Source organism: Rhea americana, unplaced genomic scaffold (genome assembly GCF_003343005.1).
Source record: "Rhea americana isolate MKP2758 unplaced genomic scaffold, rheAme1 scaffold_75, whole genome shotgun sequence".
In the NCBI taxonomy this organism is placed as follows: domain Eukaryota; kingdom Metazoa; phylum Chordata; class Aves; order Rheiformes; family Rheidae; genus Rhea; species Rhea americana.
In genome coordinates, this window is record NW_028186923.1 from 2,674,680 (window position 1) to 2,699,541 (window position 24,862).

The following is a 24,862-nucleotide window of genomic DNA, read 5'->3' on the forward strand; positions in this document are numbered from 1 at the left end:
CTGCCCTGTCTGTCAAGGTGACCACATACTAAGTAAGGCTGATACTATGTGTAGTATTCAAGCTGCTCATGTGGTAATTAACACAACTTCTTATGCAGCCTAATAGGGGTTCTGAGAAAGCAGAAGCAAACAGATGGAGTGGGTGTTGGCACGGCACAGCAGGGGTGCTTAGCGCTTCCTAAGTGGGTCAGTAATCTAGAGCAGAGGCTAAATAAGTACAGCGGTCCTTTTGACACTAGCTCTCTAAGTAATTTGTAGTTATCTTGCTGAATCCTCCCAGCAAGCCAGTGGAATTCTAATCTCATAATCCCTGTGTATCCTCAAACTAAATGTTGGCACTTGAGTTCACTTTTCTAAAATGTGTAATGAGTTCAGTTGTATGTAAGAATGTGTCTTTATGCTCTCCCTTGTGGTTTTGATACAAATATAGCCCTAAAGCAGTCAGTGAAGAAATAAAGGACATGAGCATCWGCTTATATAAGACTTCTTCCAAAGGACCTGTTTGTAAACAAATATTTTAAAATAACAATAACAGAAATCCAAGCCTTTAACAAACTAAACTATACCATGTAGTGGAGAGTCAAATGGCATATCCACAGTCTGCATTCATTATAGACAAAGTCCTTTAAATGATAACAGTGCAGGGCATTGTAATCCAAAGAAGGGAAACACAAATCACCTAGTTTTAGCATCCCCATAGTATGGTGTAGTCAACTGTGTAGCTCTTCTCTCTCTCTCTCTCTCTCTCTCTCTCTCTCTCTCTCTCTCTCTTTTTTTTTAAGTGTATATATAATATATACACACATACTTCATGCTGTCTCTTGCTTTCTTAGTAAGACTTGTTTAAAAAAATGCTTTTTGAATAATGCCAAATATGTAGAACTAATATCAGAGGAGGTTAACTGAAATGAGTTAGGGGATCATGCTGAGTGCAGTGTTGTAGTTATCCCTTAAAAGGAAGTTAAGGGAAGAAGGGTGGCTTTTGCATGGAGTTCAGACTGGCTCATAATGCCTTACGTTGCTCCGTGGCACGTGTTTCTGAAAACTAATGCAGAACTGATTGTGTCATTCTTGAGCTGTAACCAAATGAATCCATATCACAGATTGAATTCCGCTTCTCTATCAATGTACGGGTAACATGGCAACTGTAATAGTGCCTTATGTGAAAGGTGAGTGGTAATGGAGATGACCTGCCTGTACAGAGTATTCCCTAGGTATGGCTCTAATCCTTGTTTGTTACACATCGTAATCCATTCACTCTCCCCCAGAAGATGCCATCTTGTGCTGTGCTTTCACTTACCTACTGTCGAACTCGCAGAGTGCTCTGCGTCTCGTCTTTTTGCTGGCAATCTCCCCACTCTGCACTGTCACAGTCTGCACAATGCAACGCTGAAGAGAGGCATGCTGTATCTCTCAACGTATACGTGCATGTGGGGTGATAAAAGAACACATAGGCACCTTCCATCAGTCTCAACCTCTTTATTCATTTTAGCCTTCGTGTATACCCTGGTGTGGCTATTGCCAACTGAGGGGAAGGAGAGGAGACAGCTGAATGATGCATCTGTAACAGTATACCTCTGTTTGCTCTTTCTAGAAGTTTGCATAGTCATCTCAGTACTCTAGAAAGATTTGATATAGCACCAAATAACTTCCTGATCGTTAACTTAAAAGAACAAACTTTCTTCCTGAACAGACAAAATTTTTGTTGATGCTAGTGGTAATGGCAGCAGATATGTAAGCTTGCTTTTGATAGTGTATGTAAAACRATGTTTACAACTTGAACCCCAGGGAGACTTGGATTTTTTTTTCCCCTCTGTAGAAGAGGGGAAACTTTCACTGCTTCATAACAGAAGGAAGTTGTGTTATGGAAGTTATGGAAGGGATTAAGGCACARAAGGAAAGTGATGTATCTGGCAGGGTACTGTACTGGCTGAGGTAAGGGTTAAGGACYGTGAATTTGAATCCAAATTTAGGGATTCTTGGCTAAGGTGCTAGTGCTCTGCAAGTGCATTAAGAAGGCTTCAGTGAGTGAAATGCAACTTTTTTTTTTAATAAGCGCAGAGTGAAGGCTAATACTGCTGTCTAAGCTTTGGTTCCCAGGCTGCTGTGCCATTACAGTTTTAAAAGTGCTTTCTGAAAAATGACTATTCTTGCTTAACGTGAGGATAGCATCTCTGTTACTTCCTGGTTTTCAGAACCGTGTTTTTTGCTTTGTTTTGAGCAGTCTCCCAGTTCTGACTGAAAAGGGACAGGTAACAARAAGGATTTAAATCCTGCCTTTGTTCTTGGAGAGTCCAGCTGACTTGTGGAATTCATTCAATGGTTAGACTTCTTGAAGGACCTGGCTTCTGACTTCAAGTGTGAGGTGAATTCTGCATTGTTACTCTCTGGAGGCAAAGAAGAAACCTTAGTAGGCTCTGTGGTTTTGAGAATATAGAAGATTCAGGAGGAATGTGGGATTAAATGCAAAGTAAGCAACTGCAAGTGAATTGGTTGATTAGGCTTAAAAATCAAGAACTACCTACTCTGATCAAATTTCAGTAGTGATGCTGCTGCTTTGAGTTTGTTAGGATGACGAGATAGTATTTTAAAGCCATACCTATTGTATATTTTTCACTTTGGCTAATAGTGAAGATTGGTAACTTCTTAAATTGCTGTCATGGAACTGATCACATCTCGATTCTTAAGAAGAATATTTTATAAAGTTCATCAAGCACCTGAACTGGACTATTGTATGATCTTTCTCACTTTTAGATAAAGAAATTATGAATTTCTCTAGTATGACAGTATCGTTCTTTAACTTGCCTGTCCTGCAGCCCTTCTTTCATTCCCTGCAGCAAGTTAGCGACATGGATAAGGTAAATAGCCTAGGCATGGCTTATTTCATATATTGAAACGCTTTCTGAAAGCTGATGCTTGTATTAGTTATTGTCCTCTCTAGATGAAAGTAAATAGTGCTGATCAAAGTATTTAGGAGCGAACAACAGCAGAAGCAAACTGGGCAAAGAAAAGACATTTTTGAAGGTAGGACAGGKGCCTTAAACTGCTGTTTGAGAGCAAATAAATCTTTTAAGATGAGAAAATCTGGGTGCCTTTTTCTTCATGTAGCAGAATAAAAAGTCATGCCTAATTTAGGTCTAAAGTGCACAGTTTTTTTCARCAAAACCTGTTCTATCACTTAGTATGGTTATTTGCATTCCCTGGGAATGTTTGGCGGGAAAGTGATGCATAGCTGCATGCAGTAACCTCGTTTTAAGGGTGCTTTTGCTCACCACTATGGCTAACCTGGCTTCTGGAATAGATTATTTCCCAAAATAGGTTACTTCAGTAGATAGTAATACAGTGATTCCTGTGCTGTATTCCTCTCCAGGTTAAGGTCATAAAAGGTGGATGATTTCAACGATTAAACTGAGGGAGAAGAAAAAAATGGTTCCTCTGGAAACTTACAGGAGAGTTCAAACATCTGCATCTCTGCTAACAGGTTAGCTAAGAGGGCAACCACAGGCAGTTGAATTGACACAGTAGATACTAAAATAGTGCTCTCCAGACAGAGGTGAAGTCTGTTTTTCCAGCAACAGAATTTGGCACCATCTGTTAGTTTGTAGCAGAGATGCGATAATTTGCTAGTTGAGTTGAGGATGGACACTAATTCTTAATCGTAGCTCACAAGTTGAGAACTGCTGGTTTAAAGAATGTCCTCAAGTGATATGTCATATCTCATTCCATACACATTCACTGAGACATAAAGTGATTCTATAAATGTTTTAAGATATATAGTTGAACATCTTAAGCATCCTAAATGTAAATCCATAAAAAGTTTACCTATGTTGACATACACTGAAGCACTGTTTCTGCTTAGATTGCAAGAAGCATGCTTGTAAATTGTTTGCTAGTAAACTGACTACTTATCATGATGGGATTATTGATAGCAGGCTCTGCTTCATCCTCCTTTTCTTGTGTTGGAATTTAAATAAAAATGATGCCTTAGGAGAACAACAAATGGCAAGTGATAGCCGAGTGTTCATGAGTTTTAGGCAAGACCAACTTAGCAAACCCTCTCTGTGATAGCTGATGCTGTGGAGACTTTGGATGCCTCCACTAGAAGGTGTAGCAGGAGGAGAAGCAAAATGTGCTTGCCCTTTTCAGTTCTGTAATTATGGTGGGACTCGAGTGCTGTCTCYAGAATCTCTGTAGAAGACTTGAGGAAGTTCTTGATGTCTTCCAAATGCTTTGGGCCAGACTCTGGCCCCTGCAAGGCAGTAAGGGCAGAATGACTGTGGTCTGCAGCAGCTTCCTGTGGGGTATAACATCTGTAYGTCTCATGACTTCTTGTGGCAGATTTTGTAGCTCTCCGAATCGGCCCTGCGTGCATGTACCCTTTCAGCTGAGGAGTCCAGCAGCGTACTCTGGAGCTTCTCGACTTTCTCTTAGTAAAAGGAGTTCTACAGCCTTAGTGCCAGGCCTAGCAAGCAGCCAGGCAGCTACTTGCCAGATGAATAGTCTACCTGTGTAGCCTGACCAGAAAACGCTACTGAAAGATGATTATGCCAGATGAACGTTCTGTGTTATTGCTTAAAGTAGCCATGGCAAAGCAGTTGGCTTTGGGGATATTTTTCTGATGTTTTGCAGCATTTTGGGGTCTATGTTGAGAATTCTGTTTCAGTCATTTTATGGTGACTACTTTCAACTAGACCATGTACTGTAGTGCTGTACAGCGCAGTTCGGATTGCTGCACAGAAAATGCAGTCTTTCTGAGGGACTGTGGTAACTTCCTTAGGGCTCGTCTCGGAGTAAGCATCTGGTATTCCAAGACAGTCTCCCGTTCAAGAATAAACAAACCCAACCCTCCTTAGTTTCCAAAATCCATCAATGTTTTAGATGGTGTGGGCCGTACACAAGGGGATGCTGGCCTAACTGCATGCTTGAAGTTGCAGGACACTTTTAAATGCTGCATGGACAGCATGTAATAGGAACTCTGAATTCGTGTCAGATTTGACTTCTGRTCCCTGTGAAGGCTAAATTTCTAAACTTGAGCTAAGCAGTCATTGATGGTGTTGGTAGCACTAGTCACACCTGTTATTTTGAAAGTGTATCCTTTACCTACAAAACTATTTTAAAAATCAATTTAATTAGTGTATTATTGCAAAACTAAACTTAGAAATGAGATAATTGAAGATCTGCTGGTGGTCACTCAGGAGTTTTGCAATTTCTTCTAAGCTAATGAAAGAAAAAGAATTAAGTTAGTTCACACCAGTTTAAAAACACAACTGTGGAAGAAATGTCAGCTTGGCATTAATACTCCTGAATTACAATTTCTTTAAATGCTTGCTCAGTACTATATCATACTGTGTAATTATACAACTTCTATAGTGCTTGTTCTCAGGAACTGACTTTTAACTTTTTGAAGCATTGAGCAAATTGTTTCAGCATTCTGAAGAAAAATGTTCTGTCGTAAGCTAGTCGGAGCTGTTTTTGTGGTCCTGTTTTGGAGAGGAGCTGCCATGGATGGAGGTCAATGGGAGATTTTTCTTCTACCAACACTTCCTACTTGAATGGCCCCTTTGCAGCAAGCCCCTATTCCTAATAGGTGGTACAGAAGTGTGTGTGTGTAGGGGGCCTTTCAGCAGGTGTGTATGATGGTGATCAGGGCTTTGCTCTAGTATATATGTCATTCTTTAAAAGTTGAATTTGAATTGAAAACTTCAATTTTCTAGCCTTCTAAGGCAGTGTTAATTTAAATAAGTAATGACTGTATTCAAGTGTAATTGAGGTTTTAATAAATACACTAAAACATGGCTTTCTTCTTTTAGCTTCTCTGGCTCTGTATACAGCTGTGGCTACTGTTGAGAGCTGAAATCCTGTTAACTCAGGTTAAACTTCAGTGTAGCAGTAGTTCAGGTTACAGCAATTTATAACATCAGTGTCATCCTAAATAAGGAAGTCTTAAAGCATTAAACAATGAAACTTAATGCTGTGAGTTTTAAGCTCGTGCAATTCAGGATGTCACGTGACTTGCCCAGATCACTTGTTACAGAATTGGTATGCCAAGCAGAAAGTAATGGCACGTCAGTTGAGGTGGAACAGCGTGTAAAAATTTAAATGCACAAGATACCTGGCCAATAGCGTAGTTTGAAGGAGCCTGCCTCAAGTCAGGAGGAAGAAAATGTTGAGTTTTGAGGACCRTGTCACGTATGAGTTAGAACACTAGATCAAGGCTCTGGAGGTGTGGATTTCAGTCTTGKCTGTGCTGCTTTTTTTCTGGGAAACCTTAAATTGTTTTATTTATGATGATTTCTCAGTCTGTAAATTGAGATGAGTTTTTGCAAGGTATATATGATCGTGCCTCATCTTCACCTCAGTGACATAAACTGTGTTATTGGTTATAGGGTCCAAGTTTAAGATGTTTTTCTTGTTGGAATATCAATGATGTAGAAAGCAGAGTTGGGGGTGAGAAGTTGTTTAAATCTGTGGAAGTTCCTTAGCTTCAAGTTACTGTTGCTTATTAGTACTATGCTTATTATTGCTTTAGTGGTAAGAAGGAGCGCTCTATTCAAGAGTCTGACTCAAAAAAAAAAAAAAAAATTAAAACTTGATTTACGTGCCTTGACTTGTTTGGCCCAAGTTGATGACTGATGCTGGGGCTGTTTAGGCACACGAAAAATAGCAATCTGTGGTTACTTTAACAACTCACCTGCTCGATGGATCCCAGTACAATGCTTTAACTAGAAGAATATCTGTATCTGACACTTCACACTGCCATTAAGATGATATGTTGGTCACTCAAGACAGATATGTTGACTGTGCTTTATTGTCAATATTGAGCCCCAAATGACCTCATAAATAGTAGTTATTTTTCTCCAATTAAAGAATCTGGTTATAGTCAGCCCATGTCAGTGCTGAACTATTCCTGGGATTACTGTGGTAATTAGTGTCTTTATATCAGGCCAAATATGCAGTGTGAAGACTTCTCATTATATTCTTCTCTTGTAGAAGTCAACCRATTTAGTTTTCTTGGTACTACAACAGAAGGATTGAGCGCTGTTTTCACTAATGTGAATTTTTAGGACAACTAGACCATTTTTGTACAGAAACTTCCAAATTGTGTAGCTCAGGCTGTTAGCCTAGGAAGTATTTATAGGGTAAAAAACATGCTGCAGTTCTACTGTTGCAGCTTTGAGCTCAAATAGCTAGCTAAGTGGTTTCCTACTGATTTAATCCTGTTTATWATCTATACTTGCTAATTTAATAAGAGTAATTTCGCATGTCTCATTTACTATTTGTTACTGTTGGCTTACTCTTGACTTGGTTGCAGTGTGGATTGGTGAAAAACTTTTGAAATTTTGCTGTGWACAATGCTGTGGTCTGAATGTGAACAGCTTTCGTTGGCTTCTGTCATGCTACASTGTTTGAAGCAGGCCAGCAGGATACAAAACAGCAATGGGGAGCTGAAGTGAGTTTGCATCTTGCTGCGTATGCTTCAATCAGCAGAAGAGCTAGGGGATTGTGTAGCACTTTTGCACTGGGATTTTCCCAGTAATCTGACTTCWGAGTTCATTCAGAAACGACTCCCCAGATTGGCTTTTTATTCTAAAATGTAAAAACCTGTTTCAGCAGGTCAAAAATTGAAAGTGTCCACTTGGAGTCTTTGCTTGTTATTGTTGGTAAACTGAACATTTCCTGGAGTGCTTTCTCTGAATACTGGATAGCTAAAAGCCTAATACAAAAGAAACAAACTTGAAGATTTGCTTAAATGCAGAATTTCAAAGTTACTGTTCAGCTGATTTGGTGAGTTAAGTCCCAGAACTGGTATTCACTTCCTCTGAGTTTTGTGGAAGGCTTGAAGTCAAGTTCCTCTGTGATATTTGAAATAACTTTAATTCGTACTGTTGTTTTGAAATACTGATCRTGTAGGCCTAATAAGCAACTGATGGTGGAATTTTCTGGCTCTAATTGTAGTGGAAAGTGTCATGTTTGAAGCAATGTTCAACTATCAACTGCTTGGTTGAAAAAGTCCTTTCTCTTTCTATGAAAATAACATTTGAGTTAATCAACTACATTTTTCTGAACCTTGAAGTTTTTGTGTAGTTTTATGCCAACAGCAACACAGCATCTAATCACCAAACTTATTATGGAAAGACAGTAAAGAACTATCAGTACAATGTTTCCCCTTCTGCATTGGTGGGGAGACTTGAATGTAAACTTAACAGCCATATCAAAGAAAGAATTTAAGTATATCCGTCTTGATGAATTCCATGAAACTGGGGATGAAAATCCTTTTGGTTCATTCATACATAAATTCTATGAATGCCTAATATTATAGTTATGCCCAGTGTACCTGTCTTGCAAACTGATGCCTTGTCGAAGTACAACTGGGATCAAAAAAATCAATGTTCCACTGTCCCTTATGTCTCAGGTGAATATAGCTGGAGAACATACAGCCCATCAATGTGATTGTATGTTGCAAATTGCATTAGTGGCAGCCACTTAAAAATGCTGAAATAGCCTGTTTGATAATAAGACAACATTATTACTGCAGTCTAATGTTGAAATGTTYGATCAGCATGTGGGAACCCTTCAATGCTTTATCTGATAACCTAGCAAGAAGAATTTAATCAGCTTTCTTTGCACCAAGGAGGCACAAAAATGTTAACTTGAATGCTTATATTCTCTAGCCTTTGAAATTCTAATCTTGTGCTGCAGTAGCACAAGGAGAGAGCAAGGTAGCTGCTGTCAGAGCATAGGACAGTTTTGTTACTAATTTTCTTTGAGGGTGGAGGTAAATCAGGGTCAACTCCCATCAGTGGAGTGAGGAAAAGAAACTGTTGGATGTCCTGGGAAAGTACTTCAACTATTAAGCAATTATATATGAGCCAAGAGTGCTTGTGGGCAGTATCTTCAGGTGAGTGTTCTGGGTGTGGAGCATGAGCAAGATGCACAAGATTTCAGAACTTTTCCATAATCTTAACACATTATCTAGCTCTAGGCAGTAAGCTCAGTAAATAGATTTTGATYCCTATTCCAAGGGATCTGCCATTCTGCATCCACAGATTCTCTATGAATGGTATCTGATTTGGCATCCCATATCCTGCTGTGGTCTGAGGAGAATAGAGWTTATGTATCTTGGTTGTCAAACTTGTGTAACTTCATTTGAATCCATTTGCTTACTGTGTGCACTGTGGACCGTAGCTATGTAGTACTTGATATTTCTTTGAATTTTTGTATACCTAATCTCTAAAGATATTCTCTCTTATCTAGAGGTAAATTAAGGTCAATGTATTTTCTCATTCACCTATTTACCAATTTTCATGTTAGCTGTGCACCAATAACTGGCTTAGACTGCAACATTTGTTCTGGCATGGCGTAGGGGGCTTCCTTGCGTCAAGCACTTTAATATATATCCTATGTTCGCTTTTCTTCCTGGGCCTCTGTCATTGAGTTTTTCAGGACACGTGGGGAATTCATARGGAGAGTTATCCAGAAACACCTTCAGTTTGAAATAAGGGATTAGAAGATTCATGAAATTCTGTTGTTTTAAGAGGGTTTTTTTTGCCAAGTCAGCATATTTTTCAAGTAATGTGGACAAGATAGGTGTCTTGCAGAGTTGCCACTTGCTCCTCACCAGCCCAAGTATCCACAAGTTTAAGACAATCAAAATTTCACATCTCAGCTTTGTCTGCTGTCCTCCAGGTTACAAAATGGCCCGCTGATGCACTACTATCACTGCTCTCCTGCTTGGAGGGTGACAGGCTTAGCTGTGGGTTGCTGTGCCTGTTAACTCTTGGGAAAAACTTTTAGCAGTGTGAAGATTGAGTCTTTGCACCTAGCATGGCTAGTAGTGGTTGGAGAAATTCAGATAAAGGTCATCTTTAAATGTTTTATGGTGTGTGTGAGCTTTGTCTTTACCTCTTTTGAAAGTGTGACCTTCTGCGAGATTGTTGTCTGCTGTTAACAAGCCAATTGGTTGTGGACAGATCATCTAGTGTTGTGATGGGTGTATCTTTTGTAAAGATACTTTGTTCTTTAATAYGCTTCTGTTTAGGTCCTCCTTCATGGAGAAGGATACAGAAGGAGAAGAATAGAGAACATTCATTAGTCTGTGAAACTCCAGTGGGTATCATCTTAGTTTACTACATGGCCTTACTTGCTAATACAAACTGGAGAAGAAACAAAAGTAACTGCAGATTGTATGAAATAGAATTGAGATGATCTCGTAGGTTATTCATTTCTTCTATAACTCATAGGTAAAAAAAGAAAAGGTATTTAATGGCTTGACATTGTTCCTGTTCTTGAAGGTGGTGCTTTAGTTGGGGCCTTTCAGTGGAGATTTAAAACAATAAGTTGAACAATTCCTTTCCAATCTTTAAAAGAGATGGCAAAATGAAAAAGTGTAGAATAGATGGTGATTTCTCAGCTAGACTGTGTTGCTGAACATGTTTGCTTCAAAACAGCATGCTGCATGATGTGGTGCAACATCTTGCTAGCTACTCACTGCTCCAAGAAATTCTTCTGCTAATTGAATATTTTTGGAATGTGTATTCTTGGATACCCTTCTACTTTGAGAATAGAGTTTTGATCTTTAATTTCTTTTATGAGGTGGTGGTCTTGTGTTCTATGAAGAACTTTGGTAAAAGTCCAAAGATGTTTCCAGTATGATGTTCTCATTATGAGATTCAGATATTTTTAAGTTCAACATCAGTTCACTCAGTCATGTAATGAGCACAGTACTTTCAGCTTTTGAAACTTCAAACTTGCATGCTTTCATCCCAGTTGAAATACTGTGTTTACATTTCTGTGAAGATGTTGTGAGAAACTGCAAAATAACATTGCAATCAGAAAACCTTTATTGCATATAATAGCATAACAAATGAAAGCAGTGCAGCAATTTGAAGTTATTCCCAAGAAGCCATTTTAACACATATCCAAAGCCCTGAATCTTGTGGGGCTTAATGGTCTGTCTTTTCTGTCTAGTTATTCTCTGAGGAGTTGCCATTGCAAATGCRGTTGTACACTTGTCTTCCTTGCTGGGTGCAGGATTTAGTAGTCATTGCTCTTGATGACTGTTTTGAATATGTGATTTCCTGGGGTGGGTTGAGGGCATGCCTATGTCATGGTTCACATTTTATATCTGCTTGWTTTCCGTGGCAGAAGATTTGAAAGGTTAATCTTGAACTTGAAGGGGCTATCCTCCTGGCATTTTTTTTYGTTTTGAGAGAAAATGAATGTAACAGTGGTTGTCATTGGCTGCTTCATTTTGGGTGACACTGCTGGCCTAGCATGTCAGGATTTGGGATAAGGGAGGAGGAGAAAAGTGCTTTGAAGGGGCTCATCTTATATCTGAATCTTTGCCTTTTGTAAGCAGTTTTTTTGATCATATGACCAGGAAGAAGTGTGCCCATGATAAAGGCAAGAGAAGCATTATGCTGTTCATCAGGATGACTTGCTGGCCTGACACTCTGCAAAACAGGAAGAAAGTAGCTCCTTGCCCTGAAACGTGCAATGGGCAGCTCTGATGTTAGRCTGTAACAGAGCGTCCTTTGTACCTCATGTTTCTCTTGTGTGTCCCCCGTGGATATCCTCAAAGTTTAGCATGAAGTACAAAGCTGCTTAATGACGTTTTTCATTTCCCACAGTGTTAGAGAGGTTAATTGCATCCTGTATCTCCTGCTTTTCTGGCTATTTTGATGTGTTAATTTTTTAAGTAATCTTCCTTACCAAATGGATATATGTTAAGTCCTTTTCCATAGTTGAAATGCTGCATTTTCTATTTGATGTAATGCTTTTGAATGTATTGCCTAAAACTTTATGTAAACCTTATTCTTAAAAGGGTACTTCATAAAAAGGAGTTGTTTAGTGGTTCCTGAATTGTATTCTACCAAATATGCATATGTATAGACATTTCTTCCTTGGCTACAGTATGTCCTCAGTATGTGGCATGAAAAGCGGGGAGAGAACAGGGAGAAAAGGTACAGTTGCTGTTTTGAACAAGTAGTTTTCTTGTGTATTGCATTTTCTTGAAAAAAGTCTGCTTTTGGGCTCTGGAGGAAGAGCAGAAACAAAGCCTTTCTGCTAAGTTTACATAAGACCTTTTTTTTTTTTTAAAAAAAAAGTACACCTGGAGAAGTGTCCATAATTGTAGGAGCTAAGTACCCAGCTGCCAGTGTTACCATCACTTTGTTAAGCTTCTCCTGAGAGTACAAGTTGCACTTTCAGTTATGTAGGAGTTTTCTTTTCTGGGGTCCAAGCTCTTTTAGACATTACTTAGTATCTTTTTCATAGACTTAACAGGCTCTGCTACCCCTTTGAAAAATGGGAGAATCTGTTAGCACACTTACTGTCCAACTGTATTTGAGTTGTTCAAATGTCTGTTTGCTGTGGTGTTAATACTAATCTAGCAGAACCTGTCCTCTTTTTTCCTCCTTTCTTAGTAATCTCCTCTTCCGTTGAAGTATCCGTCACTGACTGTAAAGGTCTGCCGGGAAGAATCTCGTTCAGCTTCTACTGAGGATAAGTGCAGCTGCAGATCTAAGTCATTTTTAAGAGGAATTCAGACTTGTGCTTTTTATATAGCATTGACTTGACATATTAACTCATCCCTCTAGCAGATACTTTAAAAAAAAAAAATCCCTGTTTCAATTCTTGAACCTTTACGTTTTCTCTTTTTAGGAAGGGAGATCAGGACCTGCATTGCTTCTCATGATTTGTAAGCAGGAATGTACTGCTGTAATGCTGGGTTACTGCTATAATGACATTTGATGAATGTGCACATCTGGTTATGTACATTTAAGTGAAAGAGATGGCATCCTGTCATTATAATATGGGGTGATGGAGATGCAGGTAGAAAGATTGATCAGTTCTGCTGGGACAGAAAATGTAGGATTGAAAAAGGAGTAGGGTAGCTATTATCTTGTGAAAGTAGCTTAAAAATTTACATTGTTAATGCAGATCTCTTTTAATGTGTTCTAACTGAGCATAATGCAGATAGCTTCCTCTGCCACCCCTAGCAGAGGGGGGAATTAAACCCTAAGCAGAAGTTGAGACATTTAGGCCAGCCAAACTATGTTTTGTAGTAGGCTTTTGTACAGCGGAACAGCTAGCTGAGATGCCATTTACGAAGACAGGTAGTATAATTAGCATAATCACAGAATCAGTAAGCTTGGAAGGGACCTCTGGAGATCATCTAGTCCAGCCTCCCATCACTGGCTGGTACATAGACTTTTCAGACTGTAGTAAGGAGAAATGCTAATTGCCAGTGTAAAGTGTTGTCAAGTCAAAGTATTAAAAGTAGATAAATGCATAGCATATTTTCATTTGAAACTCAACATTAAGAAACTATGGTCAGGCAGATTTTTAAGAACTGTCTTCTATGCGGAATGTAAGCACATTCATCTTTTTAATTACTGGCTTTGGTTCATCTATAGTGCATCTGGACCTGACATCTTCAAGACTTGAGTTAGTCCCAAAGGTTTGGTGCATCTTTTTTGATCTTCCTTTCAGCTGTGTGGGCTCTTGAATCCCGTTGCCATCTGGAAGAAGAGATTGGAACAAGAGGAAGGATTGAGTTCTCTCATCTATCTTGAGGGTCTTAAAAGTCGGCGTCGTCAGTGTAACAGATTGGCTTCACACAAGTGCAACTTCAGTCCAGCTACACTAGTGATGAACTACAGTCTTAACATAAATAGTTGTGTTCCTACCTTGGATTTCTGCCAGTATGTTGTTTTTATAAGGTCTTTGAGCTAAGATTTTATATAGCAAAATTTTTTTTCAAAAAAAGTAAAAGTTGCCGTGCAAGCTGTAGATCTTGAATCGGTAGATTTTATCCTGATTTTTCAGGCAACTCTCACAGAAGAAGCCATCAGCTATGATAAAGCAATGTCACTTGCCCCTTCCCTTTGAGAAAATGAGCTTTCATAAATCTAGTAACAATTTCTCACTGTTTTACCTCAAATTTGGATTGCTTGGTGTATCTTTTCAAGCAAATTCTCTACATATTGTCCAACCCCTTTTCCATACCCTCAACCAAATCTCAGTCAAGGCAGTAAGTGCTGTGACTTTTAGGCTGGCAGTTGTCCGACACTTTGAAGGTGTTTGAGTGTGTGCCTAAGTAACCTCTAGTTCAAGTTAAAACCTGATTTTCCTGTGTTCTTGTTGTTTTTTCTTGTTTAGGCTTTCAGTGAAAATGTCAGGCTCACATCTTTATGTAAGCCTTTGCATGAGAACTTTAGAAGTTGAAAACTAATTTTAAAATGGGTAAATGGAGTACTGTTACAGTTTACTAAAATTATTYTCAGAGGCAACTCCGGCACTGCAACTGTCTCAGAATAGATGAGGACAGAGAAAGTAGATTCAGTGGTAGAAAGAATCATGAATRTAAGAGCTGGGAGAAAAAACAGTAAAGAAGACAGTCTTGAACATTCACTTACAAACATGCTACTGACTGTAGATTTTGCAGGATATGATAGTCAGGAAAGATGTTTGGGGTTCAGTGAGTTACTTCACAAATAAGCAAGTTAAATGTCCGAGGCCATTTTCTAGTGATCCCTGAGTAATATGGGCTTTGACTAGTGTAAAGCAATTTACTTTTGTAGTTTTATTTGTTCTTTCTAGTATTTCCACTTCGGGTAGAAAGGAGGTGGTTTACTGAACTCCTTTTAGCTGCTTTACAGCCATTCCACTCCTTTGCAAGAATAAAATAGAATTCCAGTTATCTGTGAAGTGTGACAATATTTAATGACTTGTGTGTAGAGTTTCTGCTATTTTATATACCACTTTGAAGTGTATCATCTTTGAAGTGGTTCTGCCTAACTTGCGTCTGATGTAGTATTGTTGCAAGCACTGCATTTAGTACAAAAAAGGTAACTAGAGCATGCAGSCTGGCTAATACCATGAACAGTTTTAGCGGTGGGATGGTTGCTTTGTTCATTCTGTCACTGTAAAAAGGTAGTAATAAATTTATATTAGCAAAGAACTGCCAGCCTAAGCATGAGAGTGACAGTGGGGTTCAGTTCCTTTGGGTTCAGGCAAAGCACAGTTTAAAATTGTGCTGGCGTCAGATTCTTTCAGCTATAACCTCAATCATTGATGAGACTCGATCTCTACTTCTATTTGAACAGTCTTTCTGCTTTGCAGATGCACTAGGGGAAAGTTACAGGGATATCTTGGACTATTTGCAGTGCAATGCCACACACAGGCAGCAGCTTATCTGATGCTGTAGTCATTGGTGTTCAGACAGCACTTGTGCGTACTTGCTTGGATCTCCAAACAATATGACTAGCTCTTAGCTGTGCTAAGAAACTAAACTTTTAATTAAGAGATCTGGATTGAGCACCAATCTGAGGTGGCTTTATTAGTTAGTATTTGAGTATCCATGAGGGCTGTGGATTGTCCTGGCTGGATGCATCTCTGGTTACTGAGGCTGCTAATTTGGAATCAGTGCCTCTGCGAGCCAGAACCCAAATGGTTGTCTTCATTTGCTATGATGAGGTTGTACTGTCACGAATTATCATTAATATGCTGGTTGGTAATGGTAATCTTCCAAAAAACTCAAAATGGCAGCCTTATCCTTTTTTTCCTTTTTTACCTAGATGAGTCAGTGTCCTTTGCCACCTAATCATATTCCAAATGCAAGAATCTGTTTTTGACTGGTGTTACATTCAAGAGTTCAAATWTACAGATGGACAGCAACTAAAATGGAACTCTAGTGTGCTACTTTAGACTATTCCATCCTGGGTAGTTTATATCTAGCTAGTATGGAATTTCATATGGATGTTGATCCTTCAAATAGGGATGTAATACATCAAAGCAAGCAATTGTATTGTATACTTTGCAGGATGGCCCAAATCACATTTGTCTATGTCCGTTCTTTATTGGCAGAGAAACAACTCTTCTGTATTTGAACTGGGACTTTATAGTTCAGTTTTGTAGTAGGCTTACGGATATTATTGCTCCTGCAGTGTGGTTTGCACTGTTGATGCTGCTTGGTATCAACATCCGTAATATATAGGCTTCAAAAATAAAAATATTTTTTGATTATGTGTGATATTTAGGTTCTTCCTGTGTCCTCATTTTTCTACTGCATATCACTATTTTCTATCTTACTAAAGGAAGACAGTTTTGGCATTTTGTCTCAACAAAAGCATTTGTGAAGCATTGCTACAGCTCTTTGCTGTTTAGGTAATTTCTTGCCCAGCGTAGGGTTTTTTGGAACTCAGATTTTTCCTGTTAAAGGAAATGATGAAATGGAAGAATTGAAGACATACTCTGTACTGTTGCATGCTGATAGCCACATTAAAGATTTTTCTTGCCAGAACTGTATAATATCATCTGAGATGCTGCTCCTTATAAGCAAATAAAAAGTCAAGTTGCAATGCCAAATCCTGCAACCCTTTCCATTTAGGGAAAGGCTGTGACGGAAGTAGCTTCAGTTCCACCCAGTAATAACTATCTGACTCTTTATTCACTGCATCTGTCTTCTAGTCAGTCCAGAGGTTGGAATTGCAGGACTAAGTTGTCCCAGGTTACAGCTTAACCAGATGTTCGCTAGAACTTTGCCTTTTCCCTGAAAATCCCTCAGTCTCTCAGGGTAGCTGTTTTTCCTTGCAGGTATTCTTTGAATGTTTCTCCTTCTTCCAGGAAATAGCTTTCTCTTGTTAGAACTTGGCGTCTGTGAAATTGAGCCAATTTGATGCTTTAGATCCCTAAAGTCCCTTATAATAAATTTGCCAATTCTGTTGTGTCTGCAAAAGCAGCAATCTAGTGTTCAAACAAGCTTGCTCTGGGAGTGCTGACAGACACAGAACGTGGTGATTTGCTAATCTAAACCATTATTGAAAAGACAGAAATACTAGCTTTTGTCTGGTTGAGACTTTGTTTATATCAACAGGTCACATTGTTTTGAGAGCAGCACTGAAAATGCTTCTTGGAATCAAAATGTCTGCTCTGGTTGGAGGAATTACATTCATTTTAAAATTGTTGTTTGGAGYATATTTAAGCTCTGTCTACACAGGAAAGATTTAAGTCCATCTTGGACACAGGAGTCAAACTGTATTYTGAAAACAGTGATGGTTTAGCAATGTTGCCGTATACAGTGGGTTCAAAAACAAAAATCTCTGCTCCACAAAACATGAAGCCTGAAGTGTGCTTCAAGACTTTGGTTTGAGGGCAATCTGCTTGCTAAAGGTTAAATGGCAATATGTTTTGGCTACTTCTCTCCTAATAAATTAAACGTGCCTGGGAATGTTCCCAGGCACTGAGGCCAACTGGCTTATGACTGCCCACATTCACRCTCTTAAACTCTTCTCTTCCTGGGCAAGGGGGCTACATCTGAACTGCCTGGTGCCAGTTCTGTGTCAGCTCTCAAACCTGAGAATTGTGTGGGAGAACGCTCAATGACATGGGCTGATGCTGGGGAATGTCCTAGCTACTTTTAAGCGTATGTGATCATGTTCCAGCACCTGGGAATGTTTCCAGACTAGTTTGTGCATACAGATGTTAGTCCTTAATCCTTACAGATCCTTTATGAACTAAGGCAAAGACTGACTCTTCATATCTCAAGAGATTTGGGACAATTTAGAAAGGCAGGTTTAGGAGAGGATGCCTCCTATTTGGTTTTGATTCTCTCCTACATAAGGAGGAGATAAGAAGCGTAGACTTTCAGATGGTTTTGGTGGTGGTTTAGATGTCTTTCAGAATCCACCTTTTGGCCACCAGTGTGCTGGGGTGAGTAGGAGTGTCTGCCCTTAATCAAACTATTGCTTGTATATGAATGAACGTATTGTGTCAAAGTAGTAACTGTAGCCTTTCATGGAAGTGCTTTATAGCAAGTATGTTTTTTATGGTTATGAGGAATTTCGTTCTGATTTTGCATCTGTATGAATGTTGAGAGTCCTAGTTTCCCCCCGCTGCCATGCCACCCAGCCAGTAAGTCTTGAACCTTCTCGRCGGTGGATCCTTTATGTAAGTAGGAAAGAGGGGAGACTCAGGTATTTCTTCTAGTGGGCAGGAAAAGCTGTGTGGAGCTCACTTTATTATTGATCATACAGGATGATTTCTAGCAGGCTCTTAGTGTTTGATCATGAGTTATTGGAATGGAAATAAAGTCCAATAAAAACATGGCTACTAATCCTAGTTCAAAGCAGATATATCTCCTGGAAGGCAGCATATCACATAGGCTGCTGAGTAATGGAGGTTTTGCTGTCCTCTTTAACGGACCATTTCTTTTGTAAAGAAACTTGGGGGKTTTTTTTGTTTGTTTGTTTTTTCCCCTGCTTACTTCCTTACCACCTTCTTTCTCCATGATGTCCTGAGTTTCATTGCAAGTTATGGCTCCATCCTGCATTGCTTCAGAATAGCATTTGTCTTTTCATAGACTTTGGAATATACTGTCAGTTTTGACAGTTCAAATATTGATGAGAGAAGAGACTAACAGTACAAAATACTGTTCCTGTTCATCAGATTTTTGTCAAGCGCTGTAAGGCTTTACTTTTGCGTGCGTTGTCTTRAAAGCTGTGTGAAGCAACTTCGTGGTGGGGTCACGCTTGCACCAGTGACGCAGTCAACAGTTTGAGACCACGTGCGGTATGTGTCACAGTGTGAGTTGTGGAGCCCCGCTGTAGCGTAAGAAGACAWCCTTTGCTCAAAGGTGGCAAGCAGCGGGTTGTCGGAGCTGATGCGTCAGTGTGCAGCACGCTTCGTGTCTGCTGATTCTTCTTCTCATTAAATGCGTGTGATGATCCGTCTTGCCAGCAGTCGAGGTGCCTGTTTAAGGGCACACAGTACAGCACAGCAATGCTGCCTGTGTGTCTTCAGGGCAACTACTTTGACCCTCACGTGGCTTCTGGCAGCGTGCTTCCTCAGGAACGTTTTAGGAATAGGCAAGGGGGYGATTGCAGACTCTGCTGATCCTGTAGTGGTCAGGTTTCCCTCTTCTGACCGCTCTGCTTCTGGAGAGCGGTGCACATCTAGGTATCAGGTTGGGGTACGTGTTCAGAATAGTTGACTCTCTTGAGGAGCTGGATATGTATCAAAGAACGAGCCTTTACRTGTGGCTCTGTTTTGCCAATGCAAAAAGACAGGAAGTTGTCTAGATGAAGACTTGCTTGTGTTCATTATCAGTGAAGTGTCCAAGGGAGTGGGGTGTGGGTTTGTTTTGTTTGTTTGTTTTTTTGGCGGGGGGGAGGTCGTACTTGTGTCACTCCACAAGGAATAAAGGGAACTGATCTGGCTGACAGGTGACTTGCAAAACAATAATTTTCCACCATGTGTACTCAGGGATCAGATGGGCAATTTGCTGATTTGACTCACCTCCCTACTGCATGAGCATTCCCGTCTCCCTTGGCGAGCTGTTTGAAATAAGGATGTGGGACAGGTCAGAGGGGGACCCGAGCTATTCATTCCTTTTGTCAGTGGCCCAAACTTATGTATTATTGAGGCAACCACGGGATTAAGGTGGTTGTCAACTCGTAAAAGTGGTCTGAAGTATAGTACTGTGCTGTCTTCTAACGCTAATGAAATCTGTTAATGAATTTCCCTGTGAAAGGAGGAGAAATTAAAATGTCCCTTCTCTTTATTAAAGCACTGAATCCAACCTCATAAGTATGTCAACCAAGTTTAGCAGCTTAAATTTAAATATCAAAGCTTGTATTTATACCTCAGTTTGGTGAACTTGGCTTTTTTTCTTCATGGTAAACTTCTCAGAGACTATTAACTTCAAAGGTAATGTACTGGCTGGTCGGACTTAAGGCGTTGTGATTAGCTAGTGGAGTTGTAAGCGACTTGTCAAACAAATTCTCTTCATTTCTGAGATGCAAAGTCAGGCTGTATGTTACTTAGGTAAAGTAAATTAATGTTTCCAGTGGTGGCAGAACATGTCTGTGACAGACCTGAGCTTGATTTACGAACCCATGGGTTTTTTTGTTTGTTTGTTTGTTTGTTTGAGTTTTAACTTAGCTTAAATTTACTACTGCTGCTGTTAGTTTGTGGCCATCACTGGAGACTCCCTTTTCTTTACTGCTCTGATCTTGTCGTTGAACCAGCTCTATAAAGAAATGGGTTGTCTCTCCTTTCCTCCTGCTTTCCTGGTCTGCTTGATTTACTAGTTAAAGTTTTGTTGTTCTATAATTAAATCGTAAAATACAATGCTATAAAACTGTATTAAACATTGCATTTTGTGGAAAATAGTATTTAGTTCTTTAATCAAAGGGAGTACGGAAAACTGTGAGAATTATCAGCTGTAACATGCTCTTCAGAGTCCAAATTTTCCTGTAWTGGGAAAAGCAGCAAGTTAGTATCTACATGGAGAATGAGATTGATACTGAAGTGGTCTTACCTGAAAGTTAGTTACCTGACAGTTCAGTTCTAGCTACCCATGGTGTTTGATTGAAATCTTAGATCAGTTTATCTTTAAAAACAAACAAAAACAAAAAAGCAACTCAAACTACACTTTAAAATTGAATTTTGTTAAGAGCTAGGCTGAGGAAGTTTTGCCTGTTTTAAGGAACATTACAGCTGTATTGACTACTTAAAACCAGAGAACTTGTTCACCTTTTAAAAACATTATCATTTACCTTGAATCACGTGTTCCATTTTAATAGCCTCCTTCATATAGAAAATATAGCATTAGATGCCAGTTTAAATGCAAACCTAACAGTGCTCTATCTTCTATGTGAAAGGACGTATTCTGTACATTTTTCCATGTTTGACATCATGGTGTTTTGAATAACCATGTTCCATATTCATATCAATTTTTTGTTTTTGTTTTCAATTTATGCACAGCACTTGCTCTGAAATTTGGGGACTGAGTACACCAAACACGATAGATCAGTGGGATACAACAGGCCTTTACAGCTTCTCTGAACAAACCAGGTGAATATTCTGCCCTCTCTCGCATCATAGAAATCTTGTGGGAGGGATTGGCTTTGGAGGGTCTGTAGTGGGATGCTTTACCTGTAAAATAGACTAAAATGCTTCGTAGGCCTCTTACGGTACAGCATTTTAAAATAATTGCTTGCCAGTATAGAAATCTGAGTGTTCTCAGCTGATGTTTTGACCAATGAAATTCTAATTCTGGAGTACTCCTTTCTCATGCCAGTGCCCTTGAAAGAATGGGAAGACTTGTTAAATGCAAGCTCTGATGTGATTTGGTGCTTATATTAAACAAAGTTGAGATGCTTAATTCTTTAGACCTAATCTTACAAAGTGTTTAAACTGCTTTGTATGCCACAAGCTTTCAATTAAATCTTGCTAATTGGATCAGATATGAGCTACTAAAGAATTGTTTGTAAATTCTTCAGTAGTTAATGTTGGGCAAATTCCAAACAGGGTCTTTATTTTTTCATGTCACATTACTTAATTTGTGTATTGAGGTTTGTCTCCCATCCCATAACAATCATAAACATCTGCATTTGTGTAAGCATATGCAGTCTGTCTTAAAACTAGCAAAACATTTTCAGCTGGTAGCAAGGCAGATGAAGTCAAGAAGATAAACTATACAGCCCTTAAGATGTGCATTCATGCTTTTTGCATTACAGTTATAATGTCATGTGGATCACTTGGGCAGCTAACTGCATCTAGGCTTATTTGCAGTGCTGTGAGAATTTTTATGCTTAAAGCCATAAAGCATCCATGCCACAGCAAAGCTGTGGGGTTTAGAAACCTAAAGGAGTATTAAGTGTATGATTTTTTTTTAAACTACTATCTTATGCATTTCAAAAAAAAGCATATGAAGCAATCATCTTAAATACTTGGAGGTAAAGTGGCTTTTCAGTGAACCCCAAACTCACTGGCAGTAGCTTGTGTAGCTCAAAAATAAGTTAAAGCACTATTTGATATCATCATTTTTCTCTTACATTTGAAGCCTCTTACTAAGCATATAAATGTCACTAATGGTGCCAATCCACTGAAGTCTGAGAATAAACTAACTACCCATGCCGTGTGTGTACACTGTTGCTTAGGTGATTGAGACAGCATGTAGTCTATAAATCCTTCTCAACATCTTTTCCATATAGATCTCTCGATGGCCGTCTACAGGTATCTCATCGTAAAGGATTACCGCATGTTATTTACTGTCGCTTGTGGCGCTGGCCAGATCTTCACAGTCACCATGAACTTAAAGCAATTGAAAACTGTGAATATGCTTTTAATCTTAAAAAGGAYGAAGTATGTGTAAACCCTTACCACTACCAGAGAGTGGAAACACCAGGTAGGAAGACTACTTTGGCCATTCTATAGCAACATCTGTCCGTACTTATTCAGCCTAATGTTTTAAATGAAAAATAGAAAAGGATGATGTGTTCTCTTGCCAGAACTGCAAGGTGATTGAGAATACAGATTTTGAGACTACTATCCACTGAAAGTTCTTAACAGTAAAGCTACTGAAAAATCCACACTTTACAAATGTGTTGAATGCCTTTGATAAACACTTCTGGTACTACTAGCAATTTCTGGTTGGTTAAGTGTAATCCAGCATGAAAATGAGAATGGAAATGATTTACCGTAGCTGATATAGGGTAATCTTACTCAACAGAGACCTCACAAATCTTTCTGAGGTAGCCAGCGGTTCTGCAGCAAATATAATTCCCTGACACTTAGAAATCTTCAAGGAATYTACAGACATTTTTAGACTTTTTAGGTGTGTTTTATTTTAGCTCACAGAAGTAAAGTATGTATTTTTGAGTCTAATGCTATAAAATTTTCTTTCCTAGTCTTGCCTCCTGTACTAGTGCCACGGCACACTGAGATCCTAACAGAACTTCCACCTCTTGATGACTATACCCATTCCATTCCTGAAAACACTAACTTTCCAGCTGGAATTGAACCACAGAGCAATTACATACCAGGTATTTTCTTAACTCTCTCTGTAAACAATATGCTTAAAATTTTACTATTGGAACAAAGATGGTAATTTCATCCTCTTTAAGTGATATAATGGCTTGGAAGACTCCAACTAAATGTTTTCTTGTTGATTTTATGGATGGATATATTAATATCTGATCACGCTTATTTGCAAAACGCAGTCCTGTGTGAAGCCACATGTGCAGCTGTGTTAGTATAGTAGGCTAGCTTACCGTTCAAAATGCTAGTGAATACAAAGTACACCTTTGCCCCGGGCTTTAAGCCTGTTTTACAAACATATAGGGGTTACCAAATACTATATATTGGAGATGGAGTAGTAAACTGCTGCTCAATTTCTTAGCGTGTGTATATGATTTGGAGGAAGAGCTTTCAAGTTGCTGTTCTGACAACTCTAGATGTGGATTTTTTGAACTGTAGGTTGCAACTAATGAAAGCCTGTTTCGCGTATTTTTTACTGTTGTGTCCATACACATTTATCCTTTTTTAGTATGAAAGAATAATGTAACAAAATTGAACTGTGAAATAATTCTTCGTCCACCTGTTTGATTCTTCCCTACCCTGAACAAATACCAAGACTAAGCTGCTACTGTGCACACATACGCGTGCATCCATATTGTGAAATAAAATGAGCAACTGTTGTTTCCTGCCCTAACTTCCTGTTTCCTATCTCTTCAGGAAGTTGCCTGGAGTATAAAACCACACAAGGCTGAAATTTCTCACAAATACTTAATGTACTACCTTTCAGCATCCAAAAACTGACGATGAATAAGCTAAAAGTTCAGATTCTAGAAAAATAAGATTACTACCTTGAGGCTTAAAATACGTAGAATACAAGACATATCTATATGTCTTAAACAGAATGTTGTTTGCATTTTCTTAAGTGTACCTCAGAATGAAATGGCACCTTAAAATCTCAATGGATTTGATATCTGTTTAATTAATGACATATGTATTGCCAGCTAAGGAGAGCAGATCCTTTGAGAACAATTTAGAGTCTTGGAATTCGGTGTCGCTTTTTAAACTTTTTTTAAACTCAAGTTTGAGGGCTTTTGATAGTGTTTTCAGACAACTTACTGGAAAGCAACCATTTCAAAATTCAATGTGTTATGTAAATGAACTAAAGCAGCTATGGATAGTGATTTACAAGCAGTCTGAAGGTGTTTGCGAGTGTTCGCGTGATAAATGCTGATGCAGCTAGGCACAGCTTGAATTTCTGTAGAGTTCTTTCCTGTCTTTGCCATTAACCCTCCTTTTGATTCGTTTTGTGAAATCTTACTTTATTTGGCCTKACTGACTAATCTTGAATGCTTAACAGGTTCTGATAAGTCTTGTGCGTCTTCACAGCCAGCTACAGAAAACCCTTTTCTTTAGCTGCAGACCAGAGTAACAGCCATGATAGTATTGCACTGCAATACTGTCTTGATACTCGAGATTGATTTCACATATGGCATATGTCACATGTGCTTGCTGGGCAAATGGTGACGATGGAAGCACAGGATGGCCTTTCAGGGCTGTACGCTCCCTTCGAAGTTAACAGTGTGCTGAACAGCACTGTCCGAACTTTTGGCAGTATTCGCTCTGCTAAGGGTTTTTAATGCTAAGTTAGAGCATTTATTTCCAGCTGTGTTGGTCTGCAGCCCCTGATCTGAAAGCTGTATTAATAGTACTAAGTAGGGGAAATCTCTGTTCAGAGAAGCTAGATATGGAAATTATCTGTGCCAAAGAGCCTATATTAGCAACTGGAAACAGGAGGTGTGGGTTAGATTGGAAATGGTTATTGACCTTTACCATGGTTGTGGGCTTAACTAAAACAAGTGACTCAGAAGATGGGTGGAGGCCACTTTATTGCAATGAATTGTATTAAAATGTTCAAAACAGTATGATTTTTATCGTCATACTTCTTGCCTAGTAAAGGTTTTYCTTAATCTTCCCTTTAAATGCTTATTTGTGTTTTTGTCACAAAGTTTTAATATTTAGCCTACCAGTTTTACAAAAACGTACTAAGAGTTGATTC

At 39.0% G+C, this 24,862-nt stretch overlaps 1 protein-coding gene across 2 annotated transcripts in view; it reads left to right on the forward strand.

Moving 5' to 3' along the window:
* Nucleotides 1-24,862, forward strand: part of SMAD2 (SMAD family member 2) — a 48,588-nt gene that overhangs the window by 12,282 nt on the left and 11,444 nt on the right. The window contains exons 3-5 of one of the 2 annotated variants that reach the window (XM_085322226.1): nucleotides 20,770-20,859; nucleotides 22,002-22,195; nucleotides 22,698-22,832. In XM_085322226.1, the coding sequence (XP_085178352.1) occupies nucleotides 20,770-20,859; nucleotides 22,002-22,195; nucleotides 22,698-22,832 (419 nt within the window). The remainder of the gene's footprint in view (nucleotides 1-20,769; nucleotides 20,860-22,001; nucleotides 22,196-22,697; nucleotides 22,833-24,862) is intronic. The other variant, XM_085322227.1, reaches the window with a different exon arrangement.